This window comes from Pyrgilauda ruficollis, unplaced genomic scaffold (assembly GCF_017590135.1).
Source record: "Pyrgilauda ruficollis isolate IOZ18807 unplaced genomic scaffold, ASM1759013v1 scaffold8, whole genome shotgun sequence".
Lineage (NCBI taxonomy): Eukaryota > Metazoa > Chordata > Aves > Passeriformes > Passeridae > Pyrgilauda > Pyrgilauda ruficollis.
The window spans coordinates 5,025,326-5,053,169 of NW_024529932.1; the positions used below are offsets into that span (position 1 = coordinate 5,025,326).

A 27,844-nucleotide genomic window follows, 5' to 3' on the forward strand; every position below is an offset into this window, starting at 1 on the left:
TGTGGTGGGGCAATCCCCAAAACAGATAGAACAGGGTGATAAATGGATTGAGAGAAGCCCTGAGGAGAAAGACGTGGGGGTATCATAGATGAAAACCTGTATGAGCCAGCAATGTGCGCTCACAGCCCAGAAAATCAATCACATCCTGGGCTGCAACAGGAGCAGCATGGGCAGGGGCAAGGAAGGGATTCTGCCCCTCTGCTCTGCGCTGGTGAGAGCTCACCTGCAGTGCTGCATCAGCTCTGGGGTCCCCAAAATAAGAAAGACATGGGTCTGTTGAAGTGATTTCAGAGGAGGGACATGAAGATGCTCAGAGGGATGGAGCACCAGTGGTGAGGCACAGGAACAGGTTGCCCAGAGAAATTGTGGATGATTCATCCCTGGAAGTGTTCAAGGCCAGACTGGATTGAGCTCTGAGCAGCCTGGTCTAGTTGAAGGTGTCACTGTCTCCACTTTCTCCAGAGGAAACTGCACCTGGATGATGTTTAAGGTCCCTTCCAGCACAATTCACTCTGTGATTCTAAGCTAAGTGACAGGGTCCATGCCCATGCACAGAACAGCAGGACACAAACACTGCTGCTGGACCCAGGTCTGTCCTGGCCTGAGTGCTGAGGCCTCACCACGGAGCCAGCTGGTTAAGGATGGACATGGGTCGGTCTGTAGCTCCTCCGTGGAAGAACTGGCAGAGTACAGCCTTGCAGAGGGGATAAATTTAGGCTGCTGCATGTTGCCTGCTGTTAATGATGTCTGCAGAGCTTCACTCCTTAATTTTGCCACTCTGGGGTTGTGTCTCCTTCTGAGCCAAGGGCTGGTTGGGAATCACTGTGCTAGTGGGGAGCTAAGCAGTATCCAAGTTTTATTAGAAAGCATTGCTCTAAGCAAATACAACATTATGTCTGTTGGTGGTAGTATTTACATAAATAGAAGTTTTACTATTGGCACTATTAATTTTAATATCCTGCCACCTAAAACCTGAGGAATTAAATTAAAAGAACTTGAAAAAAGCCTTGAAGTTATAGTCACACAGAAGATGAACCACAGTTATGGAAAAGAAGGGCTCGTACTCACCACGCCATCACTGCTGTGTAGTTTGATATCCATCTGGGAAAGAGCTTCAATATTCCCAGCTTGTGCTTTAATATTAATTCCCCGTGGTGCATCCATGCTCAAAGATCGAGTTGGTGATTCCAGCCTAAAAGCAGAAGCAGAAAATTGGACAGTAGAACAATCTCATATATTCCTTTATTTTAGAAAAATAAGTAAACATTGAGCAAGCCCTTGCAGGCTCTGAAGTCATATAAAAGACGCATTTTCCCTTTCCTTCAGGCAGACTTGAAAAAGGAGGCAGCTATTTTGAAAACCAACAAATCATCCCAAATGAAAAATATAGATTAATTCATAACACAAATACAAGGTATTATTTCATACACAACTGCAGCTTATTTCAGTATAACAGTAACCTAATCTATTAACTTGAAACCCAGTTTTACATTACTTAGTTTCAATTTGTTTTCACTTTTGACATAATAAGATATTGAAATAAATACAATTAATATAGTCTGGAACTTTTTTTAATCGATGAGATTTTTGACAATGCAACAGATTGCCTTGTTGAATTAGCATGTCCTAAAATAAAAAAGGATTTAAATGAATATGATGGTACAGGCAGTACAACAAGTCTTAGCTGGGCTAAGATTTCACTCTTTGTGTGTGTGTGTGTTGTTTAACTAGATGACATCTGAAACTTAAAAACTGTTAATTTGAAATAAAAATTATACAGTATAACAGAAAGTTGCAAACCTTGCAGTGCCACAAGATGGCAGGAAGGCACTGTATTTTCTAAGTAATCACTTTGTCGGATCAGCTGTGCAGGAATAACGATTTTTATTTTTCAAAGAGATAAGGCTTTGTTTCTTCAGAATTTTGGTATAATTTCCATGCAAAGTAGAAGGGATGGAAGTACTAATTAAAACTCATGAGAAGGAAAGAAAAAGCCCAATCCTAGCAACAAGCTAGTGATTATATTGCTTCTTTTGACCATTACCTAGAACTGCTTCATCTGGAGGCACTGCAGGATCAGAATTGATACCTATTAGGTTTTGATCATGAATATTCACTCACTCTTCCTGATGACACCAGCCAACACTGAACAGGTGAATATGAAGGCTAGAGAAAGTGAGACAACTGTGGTCCCTGTTTATATGTGCTGGCTTTCCTATTCTCCGGACACATACCAAAGAATGTGGGTTGTATCCACGCTACGGAACACAGACACACTTGTTCCCAAGCCGGTATGTTCTCATCCACTGTGTTTTCTAGGGAGGTTGTGCAGAGGGTTGTGTGTGTGTGCGTGCATGCACTCCCTGCAGATGTTGCGCTGGCTCCACGGGTAGTGCTCCACAGCTGCCAGTCTGGGTGAGAGGAAGCTGTGCCCAAGCAGGTCCTTCACTAGGAATGCATTGTGTAGTGAGTCCAGACTCTGCCAATCATTGGCAAGAATCAGCTGTCTAATGCATTGAGACCCAAGTCTTAATTTTATTTTTGTTTTCCTGTTACTTCATTAAAACCAGAATGTAAAAGAAGACAGTTCTTGTGAGGAAGTTCAGTAGTATTTCTGAGTTCTGAAGAAGCTAAATCCAGCTGATAACTTAAAACCTAAATCCACGATATCTAAGCACAGTCAGTGAAACTTCATTTTTTATCCTCAAATCTGAAAATAGCTCAAGCAATATTGGCTTATCACAGCTGGCCAGAGTTAGCAGAAGATTCTATCTTCTCTGATCTTGAAAGGTTCCTTCCAACCCAAAGCATTCTATGACTTTATGTTTCTATGATCTGCCTCTCCCTGACACCTCCTGGGTTCATCACCTTCAACTAGTTTAAACTCCAGACTGATAAATAAATAAAATACTGACAATGGGTAAATGCGTCATGGCCCCATACTGAGACCATATCCACAGAATAATGTGATGCCTCATTCCATGAATCTGAGCTAGCACAAACTTCTGTCATGACCATGCTGTGTACCAGATCATCAGAATGAGTTCTGAATCAGACAATCAATATAGTATTAGTAATCTTTATTAAGCAGTGTTTGGAATTTAACAACTTTTGTATGGATTTTTGCTTTAGATCTCTAAATTTGTACCTCTATGAAATAGAAAATCAGTTTTTCCCTGAGTGATTAATGTGGGAGGTCTGCTTCATGGGAATATTTTTCAGTGCACATTTGTATGCATTATATACTGAAAAATTAAAAAAAGTTTCTGTTTTCAGTCTTTAAAATTTAATGTATTTTCATAAATTAGTGTCAAAGTAGTCAAATAAAACTTTGCCGTAGTTTGTCTTAACAAAAAGCTTTAAAGTCTGAAATACCTCATGTTCTTTTGTAAAGCATTTCACCTACATAAGCAAACTATATGTAGGCATAAATTTTTATTTTTAAACTCCATTAAATATCACAAGACAGCAGTCTGGGGCAAACTTCTAAGAGTATATCAGACCTAGAGTTTAAAAAGCAATCAAACATGAGAGAAATATTTCTTACTTTCTACAAAAATTAATGCTGGCATGAAGCCTACAGACTTCGGAAGCACTTAGATTTATGATATGACATACACATAATTTAAATTACATTGCAGAATTACATTTGCTATATTAATCACAAACCTAAATTTCTGCTGTTTATACAGGTCCTATTTCTAGATTAACTCAGCCTGGATTTGCCTAATTAAGCACGTCATTGAAGCTTCCTGGCAATGCAAACTGTTGTGAATCAGTGATGTGAACTGTAATATGAGAGATTCTAGCAAAGGCAAGAGTCAATAACAATAATGATGCATTTCTTTGTACAGTATTCAAAGGTTCAGTGTCTAAAGTCCAGATGCACTCAAAGGGAAATGGGCACCTAGTGTAGGAACAGCCTGAGTTGAACCTTGGCTTTGAATGTCCCTTTGAATGTCCCCACATTGATGTGCATCTCTCAGGTGTCCTAGCAAAACAAGAATTCAGTTTGTTTGCAAATAATGGAGGGTGCTTGGAGAGGAAGAGGGAAGAAATTAATTGTCTTAAGAGTTTTTGGTCACTTTATAATGTTTGAATTTGTGCATTAGAATGATGAGGGAATATATTGTTACCAGTCACTTTCTATTTTTTTTTTTTAAACTTACAGACACATAAATTACATTTAAGAGGATGAAGTGAATGATCTTTACCATCTAGGGGAATTAATCTATGTAATGTGCTGTCCTAAATGTGACATCTGTCACAGCCTCTATTTCACTTGGGAAGATGGATTATGTACTTCTGAGTAGCTTCTAGGTACTGCGGTAGCTGCCAGGGTCAATTAGCAAGGGGTGTGGTGCAAGAGAAATTGATCTGGGCAGCACAACGTTTGATGCCAAGGACCTGACAGCCCATTATGTGTGTCCTGAGGAGAACTCTGGACTAGGTGTTGCCAACTGGATGCCCAGAAAGTTTGGAGCACACTAGGTGTTCTCCAAGAGATCACAGCTTTCAGGTTAGTTTAACACAAATGTCACCCTTTCCATGTACCCCAAACAGTTCCACAACGAAAATCAAGATGTGGAGAGCTCAGGCCATTGGGATATTTCTCTCCCAAGCATGTTTCTAATTTGAATGAAGACACTCAAGTAGACATACTCACAGATTGTAAGGCAATGCAAGCCACACCTGGGCCCACTTGCAAAATAGTTACTTTGCCTGGCTCCTCTTCACCCTCATCCCTGCAGCCTGAGAAACTGCACTATGTCAGCTTATGATAGCCAGGGAAGGGTGAGGGAATAGGTGGTCCCTGGTAATAATTTACAGCTGTCATTTGCTGGATATTGGTTCTCCATAGTCCATCGCAACTAAAGCAATTGATTGCAGCAAAGATGGTATTTCCTTGTTGGTAAGAGTTCCAGGAGTCAACTATACTTCTTGTCTGGCAGCCAAAGAAATTTGGTGCTGAGCTATGCTAAATAATTAATGGACTGTGTGAAAAAATATTCTGAGGGAACCTTGACAGCATCCAGTCTCTGTATCTGAAACCATCCCAACAACTGAAAGGCTTGGAGATTTCCCTTTTCCTATAAGCATGTTGCGAACTTGTGGAATGCCGTATCACCAGAAATTGCTCAGTTGGCTGTTAGGGAGGATGTGAGGGCAGGGACAGCCTGCAGCAGTTCTGGTAAAGAAGCAGATGACACTGCCTGTGCATGCTGCAGGAATATAGACCTCTTTTTTCATCCTGGTCTGGCAGGAGTCAGAAGGATACCTTACAAATCTGGTAAGTACCCCAAGGCACTAGCAAGCTGTTTCTAGAACTGAAGAAAGAGTATCACAAGTTTCCTACTGCACTTTGGGTTGCTTGACCCTTAGAGCAAGACAAAGGAACCAGCTTGCTCTTGGGTAATTGTTTATCCTTTCCTTCTGACCCCTTTTTGACCTTTCCAGCTCAGGAGTCATTATCTCTCCTGACTTCAATGGGAAGAGAATTCCCTGATATGACCTTAGAAGTTGCCCATCTGTATGCATTCTTCCCGGCACCTATCTAAGGAAGATCAGGATTACTGTAACTGGACTGAACAGGTCCAGGATCAACACCACCTCTAATACTGTAGTGCACCCAGCAACTGTGCATCCCTGGAAGTGTCCAGTGTCAGGTTAGACAGGGCCTTGAGCAACCTGGTCTAGTGGAAGGTGTACCTGCTCATGACAGGGGGTTGGAGCTAGATGACCTTTAAGGACCCTTGCAACCCTAACCACTCTATGATTCTATAACGAAGAGACCCTCATATACCTTTGGCATACAAAAAGAAATCCTGCCATGAACACCTGCCCCAGAATTAATTTGACTTTGTAAAGGTTAAAGTGGAACAGAAATTAAATTATGATGATTAAACAATAAATTATTATAGTAATTTTTTTATTAAAAAAAATGACTAGAGGTTATGGAGCAAAGGATGAATAGAAAAGGCAAGAAATGAAGAGGAAAAAAAAACATGAGGGAAAAAGGAAAATCTTTAACCTGTCAAGGAACTACTGTTTTGAAAGGCAAAAAAGCAACCTAGAGGATTCTGTGGGCTTAATTGGCCTTGGTCCTCTGTGGATGTCTGCTTTGATCCCTGCTTTTTGAATGCACGTTAACCTTTAAAAGGCAGTAGGAGTATATTGACTTTTTGATTAGTCTGAAAGCAGTCTAATTCCCCAGCCATACAGCTAGACATTGTAAGAGAGTAAACCATAGGCAGGGCTTGCACTAGTCACACAGCAAAAAGAGATTGTCAGCATTTACTTAGGGTGCAGTACACACAATTTCAAACCATATCCTTTCTTTATGAGGAAGCTGGATTCCTGTTGACATGAGCTGAGGAAAGCTGGGCTGGAGTTCTAGAGGTGGAGAGTGAGCAGCAGGCACAGAGTAATGCCTACTGCCAATCCCCACCCATATTCACTTATGTCCCAGCAGCTTGCTGTTTTGAGGACAGGCGAGTGGGAAGAGAAATCAGGATGTTGCAAGAAGAATATGATTACCCAAACTTGAGCATCTTGGTGTTCTGCCTTATGGCTTTTGATTGCTTGCCAGAAGGTCCAAAGGCAAAGAAGGACAAAACAACAGGACTGAGATCTCAGTCTTGATATAAGTCTCATTTCTGTATTTTGTAAAAGCATTTTCTTTGGAACTGCTCCTAAAATTACATCTCCTTGCAAAGAGGAAAAATGAGTTTCACAGCATATTCCATCAGCTGTGTCTATCTTGAGGACACGGAAGTATCAGTATTCAACAGTAAGCTGTGATAGCTCTTACTGAATGTCAAAGAATAGAAAATACTAATGACTCATTAAATCTTCTTCCCCGATAAGCTTCTGCGTAATGAAAATATAGCAGTCGCTTAGTCAAGCCTTAGCACAAAATTCTGATTTGACATAACTTCTATAAATCTTTCAAATGCTGACTGATTTTTCTTTCTAAAATGTCCCATTTTGCATCACACCTATTGAATTCCTTCACTTAGAGGTGGCATGATCGCTTCCCACCTGGATGATATTGTCTTCCATATTGCCTTTGTTCACTTTGATATTTTAAGCCTGAACTTCACTGACTTAAACTAAATGAAAAATAATGAAAAAAATTGACTGAAAAACTGCATCCATTTCTCCTTGTCAAGCCCATTAGTTGGTCAATGGTTATAATCTATCTCCCAATTTTTGTAGCTTAGTTCAAAAAAATCATTTTCCAAGAACTATTGCCTCTGGGAGTTGCATGAACTAGGACGCATATTCTGTTTCAGTAAGACCAATGTCAATATCTACAGCTCCTATACACTCAACACTATGTTAACCTATTATTTATGCCACAAAAAATGTAATATTCAAACCAGTATATTTTTAATGAATCAAAATTTAACAGCAATTATCTCAAAATTTAAAATAAAGAACATTTAATAATTTTCTATCAAGTGAATCTGGCTCTTCTATTGCAGAAAAATCTACAGGAAAACTTAAGAGTAGCGTGAGATACAGCTTAATATTAAAACTGTGCTTTCAACTTAACCATGCCAAAATTATTAACTCAAATAAAGGTTTTGTGTCTGTAATAAAAAAGATGACCAGTCTCTTGTGAAAATACAGAAAAGTCATCTGATAACACTGCAAGGAAACACATAGGGTACAAGTGAATTCAGAGACACATACTATGAAAATATCTTTTTAGAGGCAAGTGTACATGCACAGGAACTCCATTAGAGAAAAACTACTTGGCTGGAATATAAGCAGCTCTCCATAAAGCACCTCAATTTTACAGGAATTCTGAAGCTTTTTAAACAAAATCTTCAGTGACCCTATGTTGTAGCTTAAAGACAATAAAATGATAGAGCAATCTGTTCTAATTTGATTTTTAAAGTAACCTTTTTTCCCCCTTGATTCTTCTGCTTATTGCTTAAATGCATTAATACAAATGTCATTGGAAGGTCCATCATTTTGCCTCCAATGACTTGGGGAAGCCTCACAATGTGCTGTGCTTTGCTGACAGCCTGTAACTCCACTGACCTCTGAAAATAAACAGAAATGTTTATTTTCTGAAACATCCCGAATACTTTCATAACAACAGAACTACCTTGAAATAACTACACAACACTGTAGTAAGCTTTGCTTTTCTTGATAGTCTTCTTTCTCCAGACAATCACATTCATGCACAAAGACAGTCATTAAACACAAGCAAGCCATTACTAACAGCAGTATGGCATGTATAATACTGCTGTAGATCCTTTATTTCATGTTTATTAGACTCCCCTCCCAGAGGTCTCTGTTGGTAAGGCCTAAGAGAACTTCATTACTCAACCATTTCAGGGCTGAGCTCTCATTTCTGGAGGGTAAAAAAACATCACTGAACCACTTTCGTATTTCCCTTTCTTCTAACTCTTGGGAAGCAGTTTTCATCATACACAGCACAGCTGGGCTTACTGAGCTTGGCTGGGATGAAGGGGAGTCACAGTGAAATTATAAAATCATGGAGAAACAAAGAAATCAAATCACAAATACTCAATAAACTCAAATAAGCAACCTATAGGGAATGCATTTTCTAAAGCTAAAACAATCTTGTAATGACCTTTTGGAATATTGAGCCATGGCAGTAATGGATCTTAGACTTTTTACGTTAAGACAATCATTGTAAGAAAATAAAATCACAGTTTATCAGATTTTATTGTAAGTTTAATTTTCTGTAGATAAATGAATCCATTTATCCTCATTTATGCCTATATTGAAATAATTTTATCCATGGACTTAGCTCCAAGATCTTGGATTTGGAGTCAAGACAGTTACGTGCCCCAATGCTGTATCAGGGTGTCCAAATTTTACATATTCCAGCATTAGAGATGTAGGACCCAGGAAACTAACCCGGATTGCGTTCCTCTGATGGTGTCTGTGCTAAGGACTCCCTGACAGAAAAGCACTAACAATACAAGGCTTTCATACTTTTATTGTGCTTCAGGCTGTGGGCAATCTGATGACCTCAGATTAGAAGAAAAGAGAGATTGTGCTATTTTTCTGATACATATTTGAATAATCATAAGCTTTAAGAAATAAGTCAGTTAAAGGAGGACACTGGAGATGAGTGTGCAGTGTAGGACAGAAAACCAGAAAAATGTTCAAAACAAGAATTACAGGAGCCAAGGGAAGAACTGTAGGAGATAATAAATATAAATGTAAATACATGGGATGCATAATTTTCAAGACTAGTATAAAAAAGAAATCTGAATTTGATGCAGAAGATATAGAGAAGGTTTTGAAGGAGGAAGATATTCAGAATAGCAAGGAAAACATTTACGACTGTATTTGAAATTCTCCAAGTCTTTAGTAAGTATAAGACAACGATGGATTTTTACCAACTAAGAAAGGATACTTTTAGGTAAATATGATGGTGTCATGACTTTCCTGAAAAGAAAAAGTCATAGCATTCCAAGCTAATGATTAGCTAGGAAGGACTCATTACCTCATGCCTGATATCAAATGAGAACCAGTAACTGGAAGCCATTTCTAATCCTAGTCACATGGTTATATACACTATGATTAGTAGTTTAGATGAATTTATGAAATACTAGGTTCCAAGAGGAAAACCTTTATTCTGCAATTTGAACATTTCCCAGCACAGTGCCTTGTTTCTTATGATGAATTTTCATTTCCTCAGACCTTAACGAAACATGGTGTGGTTGGCAAGTGCATAATTCCTAAAGAAATGCCATTGATCCCCCATTCATCATTAAAAATTAATAGAAAGAAAGAACTAGTGCTAGAGCATAAATAATTTGCTGTGTTTTAGATATCTCTGTAAAATGCTCTCACAATACCTGTTGCCTTCCACCAAAAGTGATGAGACGAAGCACAGGTATCTGCACCTAAATGTCCAAATAAACTGAATTAACTCCACCTGAACATCTGCCCAAACAGCTGTAAATCCCATGGGCCATGCTTCAGGAATATTAGTTTCTGTGTAGGTGGCTTGTGGGAGGATCCCTTTCCACTTCAGTAAATGAATGAATGAATGAATGATTTTGCTTTCAGAGAGAGGAGTATTCTAAACCTGGACGGACATCTGAGATGCATCTGCTTGTTCTGGGCACACAGAGGTCCTCTAGATTTGGACTCAATTGTGTGAATGCAGCCTAAATATGTAAGAGATCAATGGCAACCAGGAGTGTGTGCTGAACCATCAGCTAAATCACATACATGAACAATGAAGAAATTATTTAGAATCAGCAAAAATGTTAGGCCCATGCAGATGAAGGGTTTTTTTTATGTTTTCACTTTTTAGCCCTACTCTATATGCATAGGAAGCGCAGTTGCTATTTGAATAAATAAATGTACTGGGCTTTTTTAAGTTCATTTTGCCTTCTGCTAAAAATAATCAAGGATAATGATCAAGGGCAGAACCCCAAGGAACTGCATTCTTTTGGGGCGCCATTCTTAAATATCGGGAGTATCTGCTGCTCTTGAAGGCGTCAGCTGGTGTTTTCTTCAGCATGTTTTTCTTTAATTTAAATAAAAAATTCTTAGCATAGTTTTATTTCTTCAAATAGCCTGTGTTCCAAGTTAGTTCTGTATTTATGTTGTAAATCTGAAATGCGTGGCAGCAGATGATTCCAGTAAAGCTCAGTTATGAGATTCTGGATTCAAGGGAATTGTTCAGCATAAGCACAGCAGGCACTAACACTGTTTATGGCTTAGGGGGGATCTCTGTGCACAAGCACAATTACAAAGCCAGATTTGAATAACAGATGTTTCCAGCTCCCAAGGTTTTGGTTAACAGAATTTTTTTTTTAATGTAAGCCACACAAAAGAATAAAACAGTTCCCAGATTTAATGGTACTTTGAAAAGGCTCTAAAAGCAATTTAAACAACATTTATAACATATTGCAAAACACAGCAGATATGATTATCGCAGTGTACTAATCTGTTTACTAGTTCTCCATCCATTTTAAATATTGAGGTGTTTTTTTCCTGTTCGCCCACTGTCATTCAATGCAGAGTCACTGAAAGAATGAAGACTAAAGATAAGACTAAGACATGATTAAAATAGAAGCCTCTTTCAAGACTGACAGTTGTGATTAAGAGTGGTAAGAGCTAATTCAAAAGAGGTCTCTGTGATGACCTCAATTTTATGATATGCTGACTCTCCAGGTAATTAAAAATGACCAAGGCCCCAGTGAATGTGATTAAATCTGGCACATCACAGATGTTTCCAGCATAGCTATCTTTTTGAAATTACTTTAATAGTATTATAAAATAATGTCATGTATTATAAAATTTTAATCTCATATAATAACAGCACTTGCATCACTGTTGTAAAAAATGGGGTTAGCATTTTCCTTATAAGTAGTTTCATAAAATTACCTTCCAAGTTGAAATTTGCCATGCCTTTCTTTTATACGTATCTCAAGTGATTTTTTATTTAATATGCTGAAGCATAGCAAGATTTCAAGTAACTGGAGTTCTTCAGTAAATGCTGTTCATAGTGTCCACATGCTCTCCATGAAAACAAACACTCAAGTGAAGAGGCTTTGCTGAAAAGCAGTTCATATCCTTTCCTTCTTGTGATTGTTAGGACAGTGGCTGAATGTGCCACACTGTCATCAGATTCCTCACAACTGAAGTATCACAACTGTGCACACAGTCCGAAGGAGAGGGGAAAGAGTGAGTAGTGATGGTGTACATGTGCAATGCATCTTGGAAAAGCTACTCTTAGCAGGAAACTTAGCTCCCTTTTCTTTTCCCAGTGTTTCCCACACCCACAACCTTATGGTGGGTGTCTCCTGTTTCCTGCCTCCTCCTCAGTTCTCTGCATATATGCATAGATATATGTGCAGATATGTGTGTAGGTGAAAGATAATGTAAGGCATGATCTGCTCAACTCAGTATTACAGCTTGGATCAGTGACAGCACCATCAGGCTTCCAAACAGGGCTCCAGGTGGTCACCTGCAAGGTGGTGTCTAAAACTGTGACAATCACTAACGAAGTTTTCACAGTGGCTTCTGCTCTGGTGGAATATGCTGTAATCACTGATGACAAGTTCACTTTAGTAAACTCACTGAGCAGTCTGACATTGTCAGGGACCCAGTTCAACAGGTACATTAATCATTACAGCTTTGCTCTTTGTGCTACTGACACAAGCAGCCATGGAAAATACTTAAATGACTGCCCTATGTTTCTGTTTCTGCAGCAGAATCAACTTTTATTGGTTTTAATGAGTTAAGTGACACCTCTGAAAAACTGAGGCTTTAAGAAAAACACCAGCCATGTGACTGGAGCAAGTGAAAGTCATTTATGGCAGTGCTCGCGAAATTATTTTCACTTTAGGAGTAACAATTACAGGTAAAATCACTGCTTAGAAGACAACCTGATGTGATGTAATACACAAGACTTTGCTAAAAGAGGTTTGTTAAAATATCCAAGTCAGAAATGCTTCTGAAAAGATGATCAACATGATGCCCTGTACTATCCAATCCTTCTAAACGACACCTTTTTACATATTTGAGTCCATCAGATGAATGGAAATAAATTCTTTAAAGCTTCCAAAATATGTATTTTATGGTGTTCCTAGTTAACGTGATTATGAAAAGTATATGAATGCAAATGTACATCTATCAAATTAAGGCCAAGGCTCATAAAATCACACTGCAGTAGAAATATCTCACTATTCAGGGAACAGAGGTGCCTTGCAAACATTGAATCATAACCTTATTCCTACTTTCCATTATGTAATTCATTCTCTTCTGACTGACTGGGCTTTTGATTTACATAATGAATGCAAATCAAAATGACTCTACTTCAATTGGTTTGATGGTATTTTTAGGCAATTAGCATGCAAGCATTAGTATTACAAATATGATTAAACAATTATTTTGCAAATGCTTTTTCCCTGTTGGTTTCTATACATTTCTCTACATTTCCTTCATAATTCTTACTCATACAGCCATAAAACTCAACAAATTCAGTTTCCAGCTTTCTCTTATTACACAGTTTAACCACAGCAAATACTTCAAGTGCAAAAGGAAAAAAAATAATATCAATGGGGACTGGAAAGGATAAAAATAAAACTTCAGAAAGAATCTGAGAGAAGTATAAATCGTAACTCCATCAGTAGAGTTACTGGATGCCACAGAACAGATGTAAAATTAAAGGGTGTATGTCCATTATGAATATATAGATAGGGAAAAGTCTACCATTAGTACAGTAATCTACCCTAACCAGATAACTAGAAACCATACAATTGGCCTTCAAATAATCAATATTCTGTAATATGTGAATCACATACCTGTACATACATAATTTTATGCTTTTAAGTGCTGGACAGATATTTCAGTTAAATATAAAACAATGCTTCCTTAATTACACATTTAAAGTTTTATTTAATACCAATATTAAACACTTGTTTCGAATACATCTGTTTCCCTGGGGAATACTGAAATATATATACCCATAAACCATTAAATATACCCATATTCTGGTAACATATATCTCTCTGTAAATTTATAACCATACTCTGACAAAAGCTGACTCTCTGGAACAGTGATATCATTCCTGCTATAGAGCTTTCCAAAATCAAGAACAGTGGAATGATATGGATCATTCTGAACTTGGATGTAAACCCTCAGTTAAAAGTCTGAACACCACAAGGTGAGTGTACTAAAAGTGATTTCCCACAGGATTTGTGCTCAGAAGGCACAGTTATTGGCAGTCAGACAGCCATACACAGCAAATATGAGAACAAAGATAGTACTAAGTTGTAAGCGTTATATTCATTATTCATAGTATACAGTGAGTTGATAAATGGAAAAATGCCACATTTGTAAGGACATTTTTGTAAGCTTGGGAAATGCAAATGCTCAGCTCAGAAACATTGTTCTGAGATTTAAAGAGTTTTGCTGATCCACTGTTTTCCCTTAGAAAACCACAAGCCATGCAGACCACAAGAAGCAAATGGTACCAAAATGAAAAAACTATGTATGAACTCCATGTTATTCAAGGATACAAAATTTAGGAGGAATACAGGAATAGGCTAAATAATATTCTAAGCTGTTGTAAGTTATCAGAAAAATATGTTAGCATCAGACTGGAAAAATGTCTAAACTTAGACACCAGTTTTCACAGAGAATGTTATTTGATAACAGGGGATATAAAAAGGTATGTGTGCTGGCATGAAACTTGGGATAATATCAGAAGAGGCTATTTCCAGTGCTTAACATGGAACCTGAGGAAAAGATGGCTTTTAGGGAAGTGTTATAAATGTCTCTGTCTACATCATCTAGTTCCAGTAGTTGCTGTTACAAATTTTTGACTTACATTTTGGGTCACAAGGTATGTGTCTGAACATGAGCTTTCCTAATTCTGTTTAAATTTAAGTTTTTCTGGGAAGGAAGACACCTGTTTTCCATTAAGTCTTTGCTGTGATCCAGTTAGAGGTGTCAGCTAAATAAATTCTTGGAAAGCACCAGGATACTTGACTGAGGCAAGTTCTCAAGGTGCCAAATACATACCAAAGTCCAAGGCCTCATGAAGAGCTATGGAAAAGGCTACAAAATAGCTTGGCAGGAATAAAGAGCTGGATCGTATCAATCACTGACATATTTCTGTTCTCACTACGACAACTGGCTGTTTTCAACCAGGTGTCTCCTCAATGGTATTTGTCTGGGAAGGATATTTCCTGGATATATCCAAACCTCCCTGGTGACTCTCAACACTTCTTTGAGATGTGTGCTGGACACTTCTTACATGCAAGGTCCCATTTTTAGGTGTGCACCTTGTCCTAAAGTCTTAACAAATGTTGTAAATGGATCTTACTTAGATACAGGAAGTCCATTAAAGGAATTAAAAAGTAGGCAATGCTATTTTAAACTTAGGAAGCTACAATCTTGAAATGTAGGCTTTGTTGTTTTAATTCTTCCTACCAGCTGGAAGTAAGTGCGAGCACATCTCCTTTTCTTTATGAGTGAGTCAAAAATTTTATTTTTTAGACTGAAAAGGACTCTACAATTTTCCTTCAAATTGCAAATGAAAAGATAGTCACTGACCGCAGTATAATTGCATTGCTCTGTCTGAGTAAATTAGCTATAAAAAGACACGTTCTAACACACACATCTCTTTGTTTCCAAAAAAGCAGTCTATCTTGAAATTCGGCATTTGGACAAGAAAGCCAGCAGAATGTGTAATTGAGAGGCCATTTTTGTCACCTTTGTTTGAAATCCTACTCTAAATGTGCATGATAGAGAAAGAATGTGGCCCCTGTTCATATGACACGAGCTGAAAAATTACAAGCATGAACAGCTTTCCAGTCAGCTCCTTGAAACCTGCAACTCCAATTGTAGTGGATGGGGTTTCTCAAAACATTATTCCCTGCATTTAATGCTGCAGAACATGGCACTTTATAACACATTCATCCTGCATATCACACCCACATGGCACAGCACAACCAGGAAAAATAAAGGAAAAATAAAGGAAAAACAGGAGAAGATTAATAGATGGTGAAAGTGTGGAGATAAGGCTCAAGGTAAGCAAATATGTGATATTAACTATAACTCTGTGCCCACTACCCTAATCTGGAAAGGAAGCATTTTCAAATCTAAAATAGGAAAGTCATACTTTAAATTTTTATACTGAAGTGCTTTTCAGTGGGTAGGTACTGTATTTAATCATGTGGAACAAAACAGAACATTTATGAAGCATTACAAAACATAAATTTTTTTGGTAAATTTGTCCGAACTCCTTCACAACAGAATGCATGAACTTTGCTTATGCTGACATTTAAGATTACCCTTGAAAGTAACCTTTTTCCAGCTTGACAAAATGGTTTTCTCTGCCTACATCTTCATTTACCATCTGTACTGCAGACCACTGCAGACCAGTACATTTCCTTCTTAAACCTCCCCAGAAGCCTTTCATGAAAAAATGAAATCATTGCCATCTCTGCTTTTAAATTTGACACTGATTATGACAGAAAAAGAAATAAATTAAAGGACTGAGGCATCCTGAACTGCTCTGGGTAAAGGCCTACCAGGATAGGAGAGAAAAGAGGGATGTTTTACAAGGGCATGTAGTGATAGAACACGGAAGGAAGATTTAGATTAGATACTGGGAAAAAATTCTTTGCTGTGAGGATAGCAGGGCACTGGAACAGGATGCCCAGAGGAGCTGTGGATGGTGGAGGTGTCCAAGGCCAGGCTGGGTGGGACTCTGAGCAACCTGGTCTGGTGGGAGGTGCCCATGGCAGGAAGAGTTGGACCTTGATGATCTTTAAGGTTCCTTCCAGCCCAACCTATTCTATGCTGGCATGAGTGAGTGGTGTACACATTGCACTAATGCCCTAATGCCCAGAAAAATCAGTTTTCTTAGGGCTAAGCTAAGTTTCTAGCACAGGTGTTTAGCAGCTCTGGGTTCATGTCAAACACAGTCACAAGTGTGTCAGCGGCCATGTTGCTAATTCCCAGACATCACAGTAATTACTAGCAAACTTCTGTTAATTCTGGAGAAGTCTGTACTTCCCACTATTTTAAGTTAATCGAAGACAGAACTGAGTAGGATTTTATGTGTTACATTTGAGCTCTGCTAACAAATAGCAACATTCCAGATCAAAATGTGTATTTGTAGTTGACATGGTAAAAATCACTGAAGAGGTAAGGTGTGAGGCAAATTCATTTGTGGAGGAGAACTTTAGGAACACTTTGAATTAAGTTCAGTGTTTTCCTTCCTATTGTTTTCCTATTTGAAAAAGAGGCAGAAAAATTATACTAACAATAGTTGTATATAGTCAGGAACATTGTAACTGTTGTTAAACAAAAGTGCAAATAAGAACTTAAAATGTAGCAGTGCGTAACAGATGTAGAATAAAACTACATTAACCCTATTCAAATATTAATTGATTATGAATTTGAAGCAACGTAAAAACCATGGAAAATAATAGATACATATCTAATAAAAATTTGCAGAGAGCTTCTTGATTTTGCAATTAAGAAATCTGATTTCCTACTTCACTGAGGCTGAGATAATCACAGAAAATGTCAAATTTACAATAATGAATCCACTTCCTACACAACCAATGTACACTTAAAATCCAGAATATTAGTCAAAGTCTCTCACATCCAAATTCTACCATAACAGAAGAAACACATTTTTGAAAGTGGACATCAATATGTTAAAAATTATGCCTTGAGCTCATACTTTCTTGGAATGCAAGCACAATGTAAAGTAAATCTTAAATATAAATGAGATAATCAAAATAATTATCTTAACAGTCTCTCTCCCATTTGTCATTCTCAATTTGAAAATTCAATCAGCAAGATACAGACAGTGTTTTTGAAAGCTTTCATCAGCGTCCACTACTCTCTAGTAGTTATCTCTATTGGAAAGGAAAACTAAAAAGAGAAATTATGACAAAAAAATAGCAAACTGCCGAGGTATGAAAGGACAGAAATACAATCGTTAAAGACATCCTCTTTCATTTCAAACCTTTCTTTGAACTGGCATGTAAAATGAAAGATAACATGTTCATGAAGAGAATATAATTGGACTTTATTACCTCATCATAACCAGCATATTATAAACTAATTTGGGATACTCAAAATTAAACAGGATAATGCACAAAAAAGGGCTATCCTTGAATTAAGGAGCTCTGAAACATACAAAGTACTTAATAATGATTTTCTCAGCCCAGACTGCTTTTTAGTAATTTTTAATGTTTTTTTCTTGATTTCACTTTTCTTTTTACCATCTTCTCTGAGGTTGCCCAAACCAATTTTTAATTCTCTTCATACATTAGAGCTTCATTCACTTCCAAACTTTTCTTCTTAGTCTGCTTCCCCAGATATTAGTTTTCAAAAACCTTGACTAATTACAGGTTGATGACCTACTGCAGACAAGCAACTTATATTGCAACAAAGTAGAAAAAGTCACATTTCAAAGTCTTTCAAAACTGCAAAATAGAAATTTACAGAAAATCTTTCCACAGGGGTTTTAAATATAATCACCATCAGCAACAAACAATTCATAGTATATTTCAAAATTGCAGAACTATATGATTTTCCTTCAAAATAATAACTTGTCACATAAACAAGAAAAAAAAGTTATTAGCAATTCTGTGTTGAAAATCATGTGTTTAAAAAATGTGAATATTTATAGAAAATAACATTTACTTATTAGATTTAGGTATAAATTCTTACCTAAGCTGTTTAAAAGCTTCTGCTTTCACAAGTGGTGTTTCTACAGAATGTTCAAAAAGTGCCCCTTCAGGCCCTGCAAAAAAAAAAAACCAAAATAAGAAAAACACTGTAATGTAACAGTTCAAATATAACACAACAGTGTTATTTTTTTAATATGGCCACTTTGATGTTGGACATCAAGAGAACATATGTTAAGAATTAAAAGAGAATTTAAATGTAGCTATGTTATTCCCATTGCAGTATTGGTTGGACAAGTACAATATAGAAGTAATGTAAATATACAGCTGTAAATTCTTAAAAGGGTCTGAAGACAGATAAATTTTAAACTACTTGTGACAATAAAATAAGTAAATAAGATTTATACAATGTAACTTTCAATACAGTTAATAGAGATAATTAAACCCATACAAAATCTTCGCAAATGCTGCAGTCCTAAATAATCATATTTATTTTAGACTGCTCCATGCATATCACAATTTCTGTCATATAGCTTTATCACAGATTTTCCCCTATTTATAAGCAGACTTGCAGAATATAAAATGGTGTTTCTGCATGCAAAATGTTAATGACTATGGGATCAGATAGTTTACACCTTGATATATGAGCAGTTCATTCCAAAGAGGAAGAAACAGTGGGCACCCAGCCTCACCAGGAGCCTCCCTGTTGGACCTGAAAATCTTCCAAGGACCTCCATTTCTGCTCTCCCGAGTGTTACCATTATTTCAGTATCACCAGCCCAGTGACCACCTTCCACCTAAGCCCCACTAGGATCAGGAAATCAGCTGACATAGGACAAAAGCCCTTAAGCAACACAGACAGCTCAACAACAGCAGCTGAACACCACCACCTACAGCAAGAGTGGAGCCTCTCAACTTCTGTTCCTTGGCTTTGTGAACACACTCATCAAAAACTGGAGAGGTCTTAGGTTGAGAGATCTTCTCTGGCTTTGAGGATTCACATACCTGAGCACTTTCCAGGTGAGTATGTAGCAAGGCAATATATTTTAATAGTTAGTATATTAGTCAAGGTGGCTTGTCTGGCTGCTCTTCATGCCATTACCCTCTGGAAAGAATTCTGGGCTGTAAAAATCCCTACATTACGGATCTGGGCTCTGTCTAGACAGAGAATGGTAAAGGATGATTAATAAGTGTGGTGTAGATTGTATAAATGTGGCATTACATTGTATTAAATTGGGTATAAAGGGAAAAAGAGAATTAAAAATTGGTTGGGGCAACCTCAGAGAGCATGGTAAAAGGAAAATAAGTGAAATCAAGAGAAAACATTAAAAATTAATACATTGCTGAGACAACTGATGGGAAGACTGTCTCTTCATGAGGACTGCAGAAAAATTCTCAGGATGTCCTGAGAAGACATGAAATGTGCTGCTTTTTCAGAAGAGTTTTAGCTGAAATCCTGATTCTTTGGAATGAACTCTTCTTGGATGGAAGAGAAGAACACAAGATACAAGAATTACCATATTAAATCACTTCAGCACTTTGAGCAATCATTGATTTACTAAGCTTGAATTTAAATTTTATTTAGCTATTGCTACTCTTCTCATAAATTTAAATAGATTAATCTTTCTGTAAATTACAAACTGTCATGAATATAATACTGGAAAATACAAAATTTATTAGTTCAGACAGAGCTTTAACCCTGCTTTATTAACATTTAATTTAATTTTCATTAAGATTATTCTCCAGCTTAAGGAATTAAAAATCTTTATCAGAAAATGCTGATTTGGTACAACTAAGATAATTTGCAGGGATATCCTGATATGTTAAAAGTGCAGAGGTGGCACCTGGGGACACAATTTAGTGGTAGACTTAGCAGTGCTGGGTTAATGGTTCAGCTTGGTGATCTTAAGAGTTCTTTTCCAACCTTAGCGATTCTATGATCCCATGATTCTATAAAGATAAGTAAGTGGTTACAGAGATAGTATCAGTTTCATGGAAATAGGGGCTAATGGAAGAAAGAGAACAGGAAACACCAGTGTTGATGTTCTGGGTGGTGGGATGGTGTAAAATGGAATGAAAAGGCTTACTTCCATATTCTAGAGCTGTCACTGCTAAGCAAGAATAAAACCTTGCCTTTAATGTGAGTAAAACTTCTTCATCAAACAGCATTAAGTTTTAACAGTATGCCACTAAAAGAAAAAAAATCTCAGGGCAGCCTTTTTTTTGGAAAATGGCCCTAAATTAATTTCCTGTCTTCATTTCCTAATTTAACTGTGATATGACTATTACTATATTTACTGTTTTATAGGCTAATGTTTATTAAGATATTGTAATTTATTCCTAAAATACACAAGAACAAGATACCAATTTTCTCAATGACAGGACTGAAGTCAGCAAGATTCATTAATACCCCACACACCCTGTGAGGCAAGGACCATTTGCCTCCTCAAAGTCTAACAGAATGTTTACTCATACCCTCAAATTGCCTCCTACTTAACTTACCTTCTGAGCAGAAGTGTTTAAATTAAACACACACTGTCACATTGCACTTCAGCATTAGCTACACAATCTGAAAGCTTTTGCACAGAACAGAACAAATACTCCAAGGGATTTTTATAAAAGACAAACAAGCAGAAGGGCAAGTAGTAGACTGGAGAAAGGGTGATATAAATCTGCTTCTCCATAAAAAAGCTGATCCTCTCTGCCCTGCCAGCTTTCCTTTAAGGAAAAAAAAAAGATGTGCAGGTGTGGCATTTGGGGATGTGATTTAGAGGTGAACATAGCAGTGTTAGGTTTATGGTTGGATGTTATCTTAGAGATCTTCTCTAACCTTTACAATTCTATGTTTCTATGAACCTGCCATGACGACGTTATAAAGCCAATCAATACAGTTACAAGGTGGTTTCACTGCCACCAGTGCCAGCTGAATGTACAAAACCTTCCCAGAACAAAACATGGATGTTCAGTACTGCCACACCAACAGCCATAATAAATGCCTGCAAAACACAGGTCCTTACTGAAATAATATTGAAGAGGATGCTGTTTTTGTCCATGCTCCTTCAGGAGCAGTAATTATCACAAAGGGTTAAACCCAGCTTCAGTTTCATACACACTGAGATGTGTCTGTGATGTAGATGTCACAAATGAGCCAGAGGCAGTGTTTCTTTGCCTCCTCCGATGTCCTTACTGTCATCTGGGACACCCTTGTGCATCCTGCCCGGCCTCCAGCTGCCACGATCACAGGAAGCATCTCTGGGAGATAAAGTGATAAAGTGGTGTCTCACACAGCCCAGGTGTTTCACACGCAGCTGGACGTCAATGTTTGAGCAGGTGAGCGCAGCCCCTCTCCCCTATTCCCAAGGGAGATGTCAAGCCCTGGAGCCCTCCCCAAAGCAGAGAAGAGCACTGGTGGGCACAGGAGCTCTGCCCAGGGCAGGTGCCAGTGTCTCTCCGTGCCCCAGGGAAACGTGACCACCCAGACCTGCAGTGACCCCGCGGGGTATCGAAGGTATCCTGGTTGAGGCCTTCCCCAGGCATTTGCTCTTCTCTGATTTGCACTGCTCTATTTTACACAGGGGCCATACTATTTTCTGACTGAAATAGTATGAGTTGAAACATACTAATTGTAGGAAAATGAAAATTCTTGAGGTGTTGGATTGGATTATATTACTCTTAGACATTTTCCTTTGTCTTGAAATATCATAAATCATACACATTTGCTCTCTGCTATATTATATTTTAGTTGAAAACTGTCAGGTTTTCTAAAAATCATTACTGAGCTTTTCATCATTCACATAAATAAGGAGAAGTAAAATCAAATAGTTCACTACACTGTACATAAAAAACTGCAAAATGTTCTTTGTGTATTTTAAGCCAAGGATTATCTGTTTTTTATGGTATGAACTTTTCAAAATTTATTTCACATTGATCTTGTTCTCTATCTAAAATGTTTAAAAATAGTCTCAGTATATATTAGTGTTACTAATTTATCCTTCATGCTAATAATATCATTTAAATCACAATAATTTATCCTTCATGCTAATAGTATCATTTATATCACAATTTTAATAAATTAATTTGAAGCAAAGTAGGCATGAATCTCCTCTCACTTACATTAATTTTACACTGAAATAACCTCACTGACTTTAATGTATTTGCTTTTGAATTTTACTACAGTGTAAAAAAAGAAACAGGCAATGTGTCTTAGTACAATATCTGCTGAAGTAAATAATTATCAATGCACTGTAAAGGTTAATATTGGATGAGTGACTCATTAATATTAGCATAACAATTTCAACTCGTGTATGAATGATTTTTACTTACTTTGAGCAGAGACAGACCTTTTCCAAATCAGTTAACAATTATGCAGTTTCTCATATCTTTGTTAAACACGCTTTTCTATTAAAGTTTAGGATCCCTTGGGCAAACAATAATTATTTGATATGGTTTCCTGGTCAAACAAAGTTGTAATTTCAATTAGGTTAAAAAGTAAAAAACCTTAAGATAAGACCCTCAGGTGTAAACAAAATTTATTAACATAATTATTATAACTTAACTTTGGCTTTGAAACACTAATTGTATAGTTACTACCATATTTATAGTTTTAACAGTGAAATAATATGAATCTATTCATTGAAATGAAAACCTCAAGATTTCAGAGGACCGGTAATTAGTGAAGGCCAAACATGACAGTTGCAATCAGGTAAAGAATATTAAAAAATTAATTGAAAAGAAATTACAGAATAATTACAGTATTTCCTTTGATGGATTCTTCTGATCAAAGAGAAATCACACCTTGATGTATCTATTTTAATGCCACCTAGAAAATGAAGGTTGACTTTATCAGGTTGTATGAAAGGAAGTAGCTTTTCATGTGATAACTTTGACATATTACTTTGTAAATGAGTACTTCAGTGATTTGAAGAAACAGCCTAAGACAAACTTTTCTCTTGACAGGTGACATTTAAGATATACTCCAAATATCTTCCTGTGACATATGTGCTACTCACAGAATAGAAATACAGTAGCTTTCACTTTGAAAGATAAAACTATATAAAAATATCAGAGAGATATTTCTCTCCCTAAAGTTTTCATGGTTCAGACTCATTACTACTCAGAATGGAAAATCTAGAATTTTTTCAGCTTCAGACATCATGCACTGGAAACATTAAATAACTCAAAAAAGGTGGACTATTGAAAATCAAAGAGACTCCAACATTGTGAGGGGGAGAGAGAATGATGTAGTTGATTTTATTTTATTAGAAGGTTAATTAATTACTTTATTATACTATACTATATACATTGCATCTAAACTGAGTCTGTTATGCACACACTATGCACAGAACTGCACTCATCACTTAACTCCCTCGTGACTGTCAGCGGACAGTCTCCACACACACACACACTTCTGGCCCTGATAGGCCAAGGAAACAAAACAACTTCATTTTGAATAAACAATCTCTATATTATATTCTACTTTAACACAACACAAACACAGCAAGTAATAAAAATTGTCTTTTCCCTTACTCTGAGGTTCAGAGAATGTGAATCTCAGAAACATTCTTAGAAAGAATTGTGCCTTGCTTTTCTCTATGAAGAGAATGTAGCAACAGTGGACCACTACAGTTCCAGTTATTAATGGCTTTAAAATAAAACACTCACATATTTACACATTTTATAAAATATTTACACATTTTATATATATATTCTTACTAGTTATTTATTGAAAAAGGTCAGATTATCTTCATATTTCTGTTTCCTAATGAGGTAAAACAAGAACTTGCATTCATGCATAATAACATATTTAAAAATGCCATTCTTATTTTGCCTTTCATATGGGTGTTAACTGAGCACTTCTTAAACCATTACAAACCTGTGACTCGAAGCTTATCTGTACCAATTACAACTTCATTTTCATCCACTGTAAAAAGTGGCTTTCCATCCTTTGAGTTGATCTGAAATTGCTGACTGTGGAATTCTACCATTTTAGGACCTGCAAAACAGAGTAGAATACTGGAATAATTTCATAATCTTTCTTCAGTTTTATATATAAATTAATAATTTTAATTGGTGTGTTAACAATGGAGTGACTCATTTAAGTACACTGAAGGGCATGAGCACTCATATTCTAAGGATAGTGAACTTGCAAGTTCTGAAATTGGTTAAGTCTATTTACATGCTATAATTTGTTGTTCAAAAACATGCCTTGGAGTCTTCCTTTGTAGTTGGGTTTCCAGGGAATCTAGAAAATCCCCCACAAATTGATCCAGACCAACATTCATGTCCTTGGTGTTGAAACTGCTTTGATCAAATGAATTTTTTTTTCCTTTTTTTTTTAACAGAAACTAATTATGAAAGTCTTTGCAGCATCATCCCTTTTCACTAGGGAGGCTCAAATGCTTTAAAATTACAAACATCCCATGCAAGAGCAGGACCTCAGCTCTTCCTAACAGATGCCAGTTTGGCTCCACATATCTAACAAATGCTACTGATCATGTTCTTAAGGGTTTCAAGAAGTAAAGAGAATATTTGCAATTGATTCTGGTACTCTAAAAATGAAAACAATATGAGCAAGAGAGTTTGTGCACAGTTCCAGATCCTAAATTCACTAAAACATCCTGTTCTACAGTATTGGCTTGGTAAGCAGATAAAAATCAAACTCTTAATATTCCCTCTACTAACAACCTGATCAATTAAAATTCACATCACATCGAGCCTGAATATCTATTACATAGAGTTGTCATCATAAATCTATATTCAGAATTAAAATTACAGAGAATGGTCAAAGCAGTTAAGACTCCTTTTCAGCAATTTTTAATAAATGTATTTCACAGACTATCCACAGGACCGAGAGGCACTGACCTGCTTCCTTCCCATTAAGAACCTGTTTTCCCATGTCTGCTCCCATAAATGTTAAATATATTCCAGGCAGTAATTCTTAAAAGAAATAGGATTTTTTTTTTTTTTTAGTTCTTATGTTAAAGGGGCCTTAAATACTCGTAGGTATTTCACAAATCTGGTTGGTAGCTGGTATGAGAGAAGCACACCGTGAGGCTCCATACAAATTGTTTATTGCTTCACTCAGCAGATGCAAAACATTGACTTTAACTGCCCACTAAACACAAAGAAAGAGTTAGAGAAGCCATAATGTCCAAAACTAGGGCAACAATTTTAAGGCATATAAGCCAATACTGTTTCTACCTGAAAATGGTCAGCATAGAGGGCTGAGCTCTGCATTATGATATGCTCTGCAGCACATGTGCACCCAAGCACAGCCTTATGGACCCCAGTTTGGCTCTTCTCTAAAGCTATTCTGAAGCCCACGACTTTATTTCTGAGAAGTATGTCGCAAAAAGTGAGATCAGAAAATATCTTCGTCAAGTGAAAAGACCTTAAACAGTATTTTAAAAAACGTCTTTACAGCAAAAGAAACAGTTCTGTGTAAGTGAGGCATGGATGGATCCCTGTCAATAGTTTCCTAGAGAATCTTGGTGAAGGTTTTATTTAAGGTCCCTTCCAACCCGAGTCATTTTATGGTTTAGTGATTGATTGTTCCTGTTTGTGCCCAGCAACAATAATGAAACTGGCCTTTTATGCAGTGTAGCTGGATCCTTGTGTTTTCAAACAAATCAAAGGTCTGAGTAAAATGGATATCATCAACTTTACCAGCGCTGCAGGGGCTGGTCCCTCATCCTTCCCATTCATCCAACCCCATGATTTTAAAAGCTAGCTTAATTAAGGAAAAACTCTGCAGGCACTGTGAGAGCACTCACTAAACATTTTATAAATTCCGAAGGTACTTTAACTTATCTTTCTTTGGAACTCCAACTCATGGCCTTGCCCATGCTGGATTTGCATTCAGACTGTTTGATTCTGGACCTTGCACACTTGAATAAATCTTTAACAAGAATCTTTAGGTCCACAGTTTTCTTAACACAAGTGCCTCATTAATGTGAGACAAGGACTGTCCTACAGATAATCTTCAATATCAGAGAATGGTATGAATAATAACTGATGTATTTTGAATCTTAAGAGGAAATGCTAGGGTAAACAAAATTCAAGTATATATTTTATTCATGCTAGAGATGAGACATCTCAGGGTTTCAAAAAGAAATAACAGGCTTTCACATGAATGGAAATAAGTTTATGTAATGAAAAGTAGCCATTAATTTCTCTTAATGGTATTCCACAATACACATAAACTAGCTATATCGCAATAACACTAATTGTATCATCCCAGTGAGATTAATTTTCAACTCACAAACAGCAGCCAAACTCAGTATCTGAAAGTATAATCTCCTAATGCCTAAATGTGTTTTGTTTACCACCCTAGTGTATCAACTACATATAAGTCAACTAATACTACATAATCATATTTGCTGATAAAATCGTACGATTAAAAATGGAACCTGACTGAATGCAGGTTATAGAAAGTATTTGTTTTCTGCTTGCTGTCAAATGTGTCACACGAATTTCCAGTCAATGGGTTATTCTTGCCAATGAGGCTGATTATTGCCTGTTGTTTCTGTGTGTTTCCTCCCTTAATGTGCAGCCCTGAAGCAGATCTTGCAAGTGACCTTCACATCACATACCTCTTGACACTGAGGATGCTGCTTTAATGGTGAACTTTTTTTTACCAAAAGGAAACTGACATGCTGCTGAACAGTCTTCATTTTCATTTGTCCTCACTCTTTACTTCCCCAGAGATTTTCCAGGGAGGGAAGCTCTTTTGTTTAGTGACTCCATTTCAGTTGAAAAGTATTTTAATAAACTGTCTTCTACTGCTACACAACCTTTGAATTCCAGGCCAATACAAATATAGATGTACCAGACAGCAAAGGATCTTCTGTCAAAAACAGGGCCAGCCATAAAATAAATATCTACTTAATGCCAATGAAATCTGAGGAGTCTGAAATTTGAAGAGTCTGCCTACATGTTAGCAGCAGGCAGACTCTTCAAATAGTTAGTTCTGCCAAACACTAAGCATTTTTAGTGTGTCTTTAGATCTTTCAGAAGGAAAGGTTTTCCAACATTGGATTTACTTCTATCATTAAGTAATTTAATATCTTTTATTTTCTTACTCTCTTTTCTTATCTGCCATTTCTAATTAACCTGTGGCTGTCAGCTACTCTGTGTGCTTTGCTCTTCTCCTACCACCTAGAATCATTGAAGTATTGGGTATAAACCAAAATCCTGACTGCTCTTTGGTATTCCTATGTAATTTCCTTTTTCAGTTAATTTTTATTAAACTAAAGCACCTTACTTAAAATAAGATCTCATTAAAAGTCTATTAAAAATGTAATACTCCTACAGATTCAGTTCTCATTCCATAAATGATAGAATACAATACCAATAAATGTAAAGTCCTTACTTTCAGAAACATAAAACTAGTTATATTTTCATATGGAACAGTATGGTATTTCATTAGAACAAAGGTATTATTATGGAGAATATGCAGCACATTGCACATACACATTTTATGTCCGTAACATACATCTCTCATAAGTCTGAACAACAACTCTAATACATTAATAGAACACTTGCTGCTCCTGTTTGCCCTTTTTCTCTCAGTTCTCCTTTTATGCAACGAATGAAACAATTATGTCCTCTCAGATCAAAGTAAGAGTGCCTTACTGTCACCACTGTTTATACTTTGTTGTGATCTGTGATTGAAC

At 36.9% G+C, this 27,844-nt stretch overlaps 1 protein-coding gene across 7 annotated transcripts in view; it reads right to left on the reverse strand.

Annotated features, from left to right (window-relative positions):
• The window catches only part of SGCG (sarcoglycan gamma), a 109,578-nt gene that overhangs the window by 6,416 nt on the left and 75,318 nt on the right, over positions 1–27,844 (reverse strand). For all 7 annotated transcript variants that reach the window (XM_041487141.1, XM_041487142.1, XM_041487139.1 and 4 more), the window contains 3 exons: positions 24,043–24,162; positions 18,214–18,286; positions 1,069–1,192 (listed from right to left, as the gene is read on the reverse strand). In XM_041487141.1, coding sequence (XP_041343075.1) covers positions 1,069–1,192; positions 18,214–18,286; positions 24,043–24,162 — 317 coding nt within the window. The remainder of the gene's footprint in view (positions 1–1,068; positions 1,193–18,213; positions 18,287–24,042; positions 24,163–27,844) is intronic.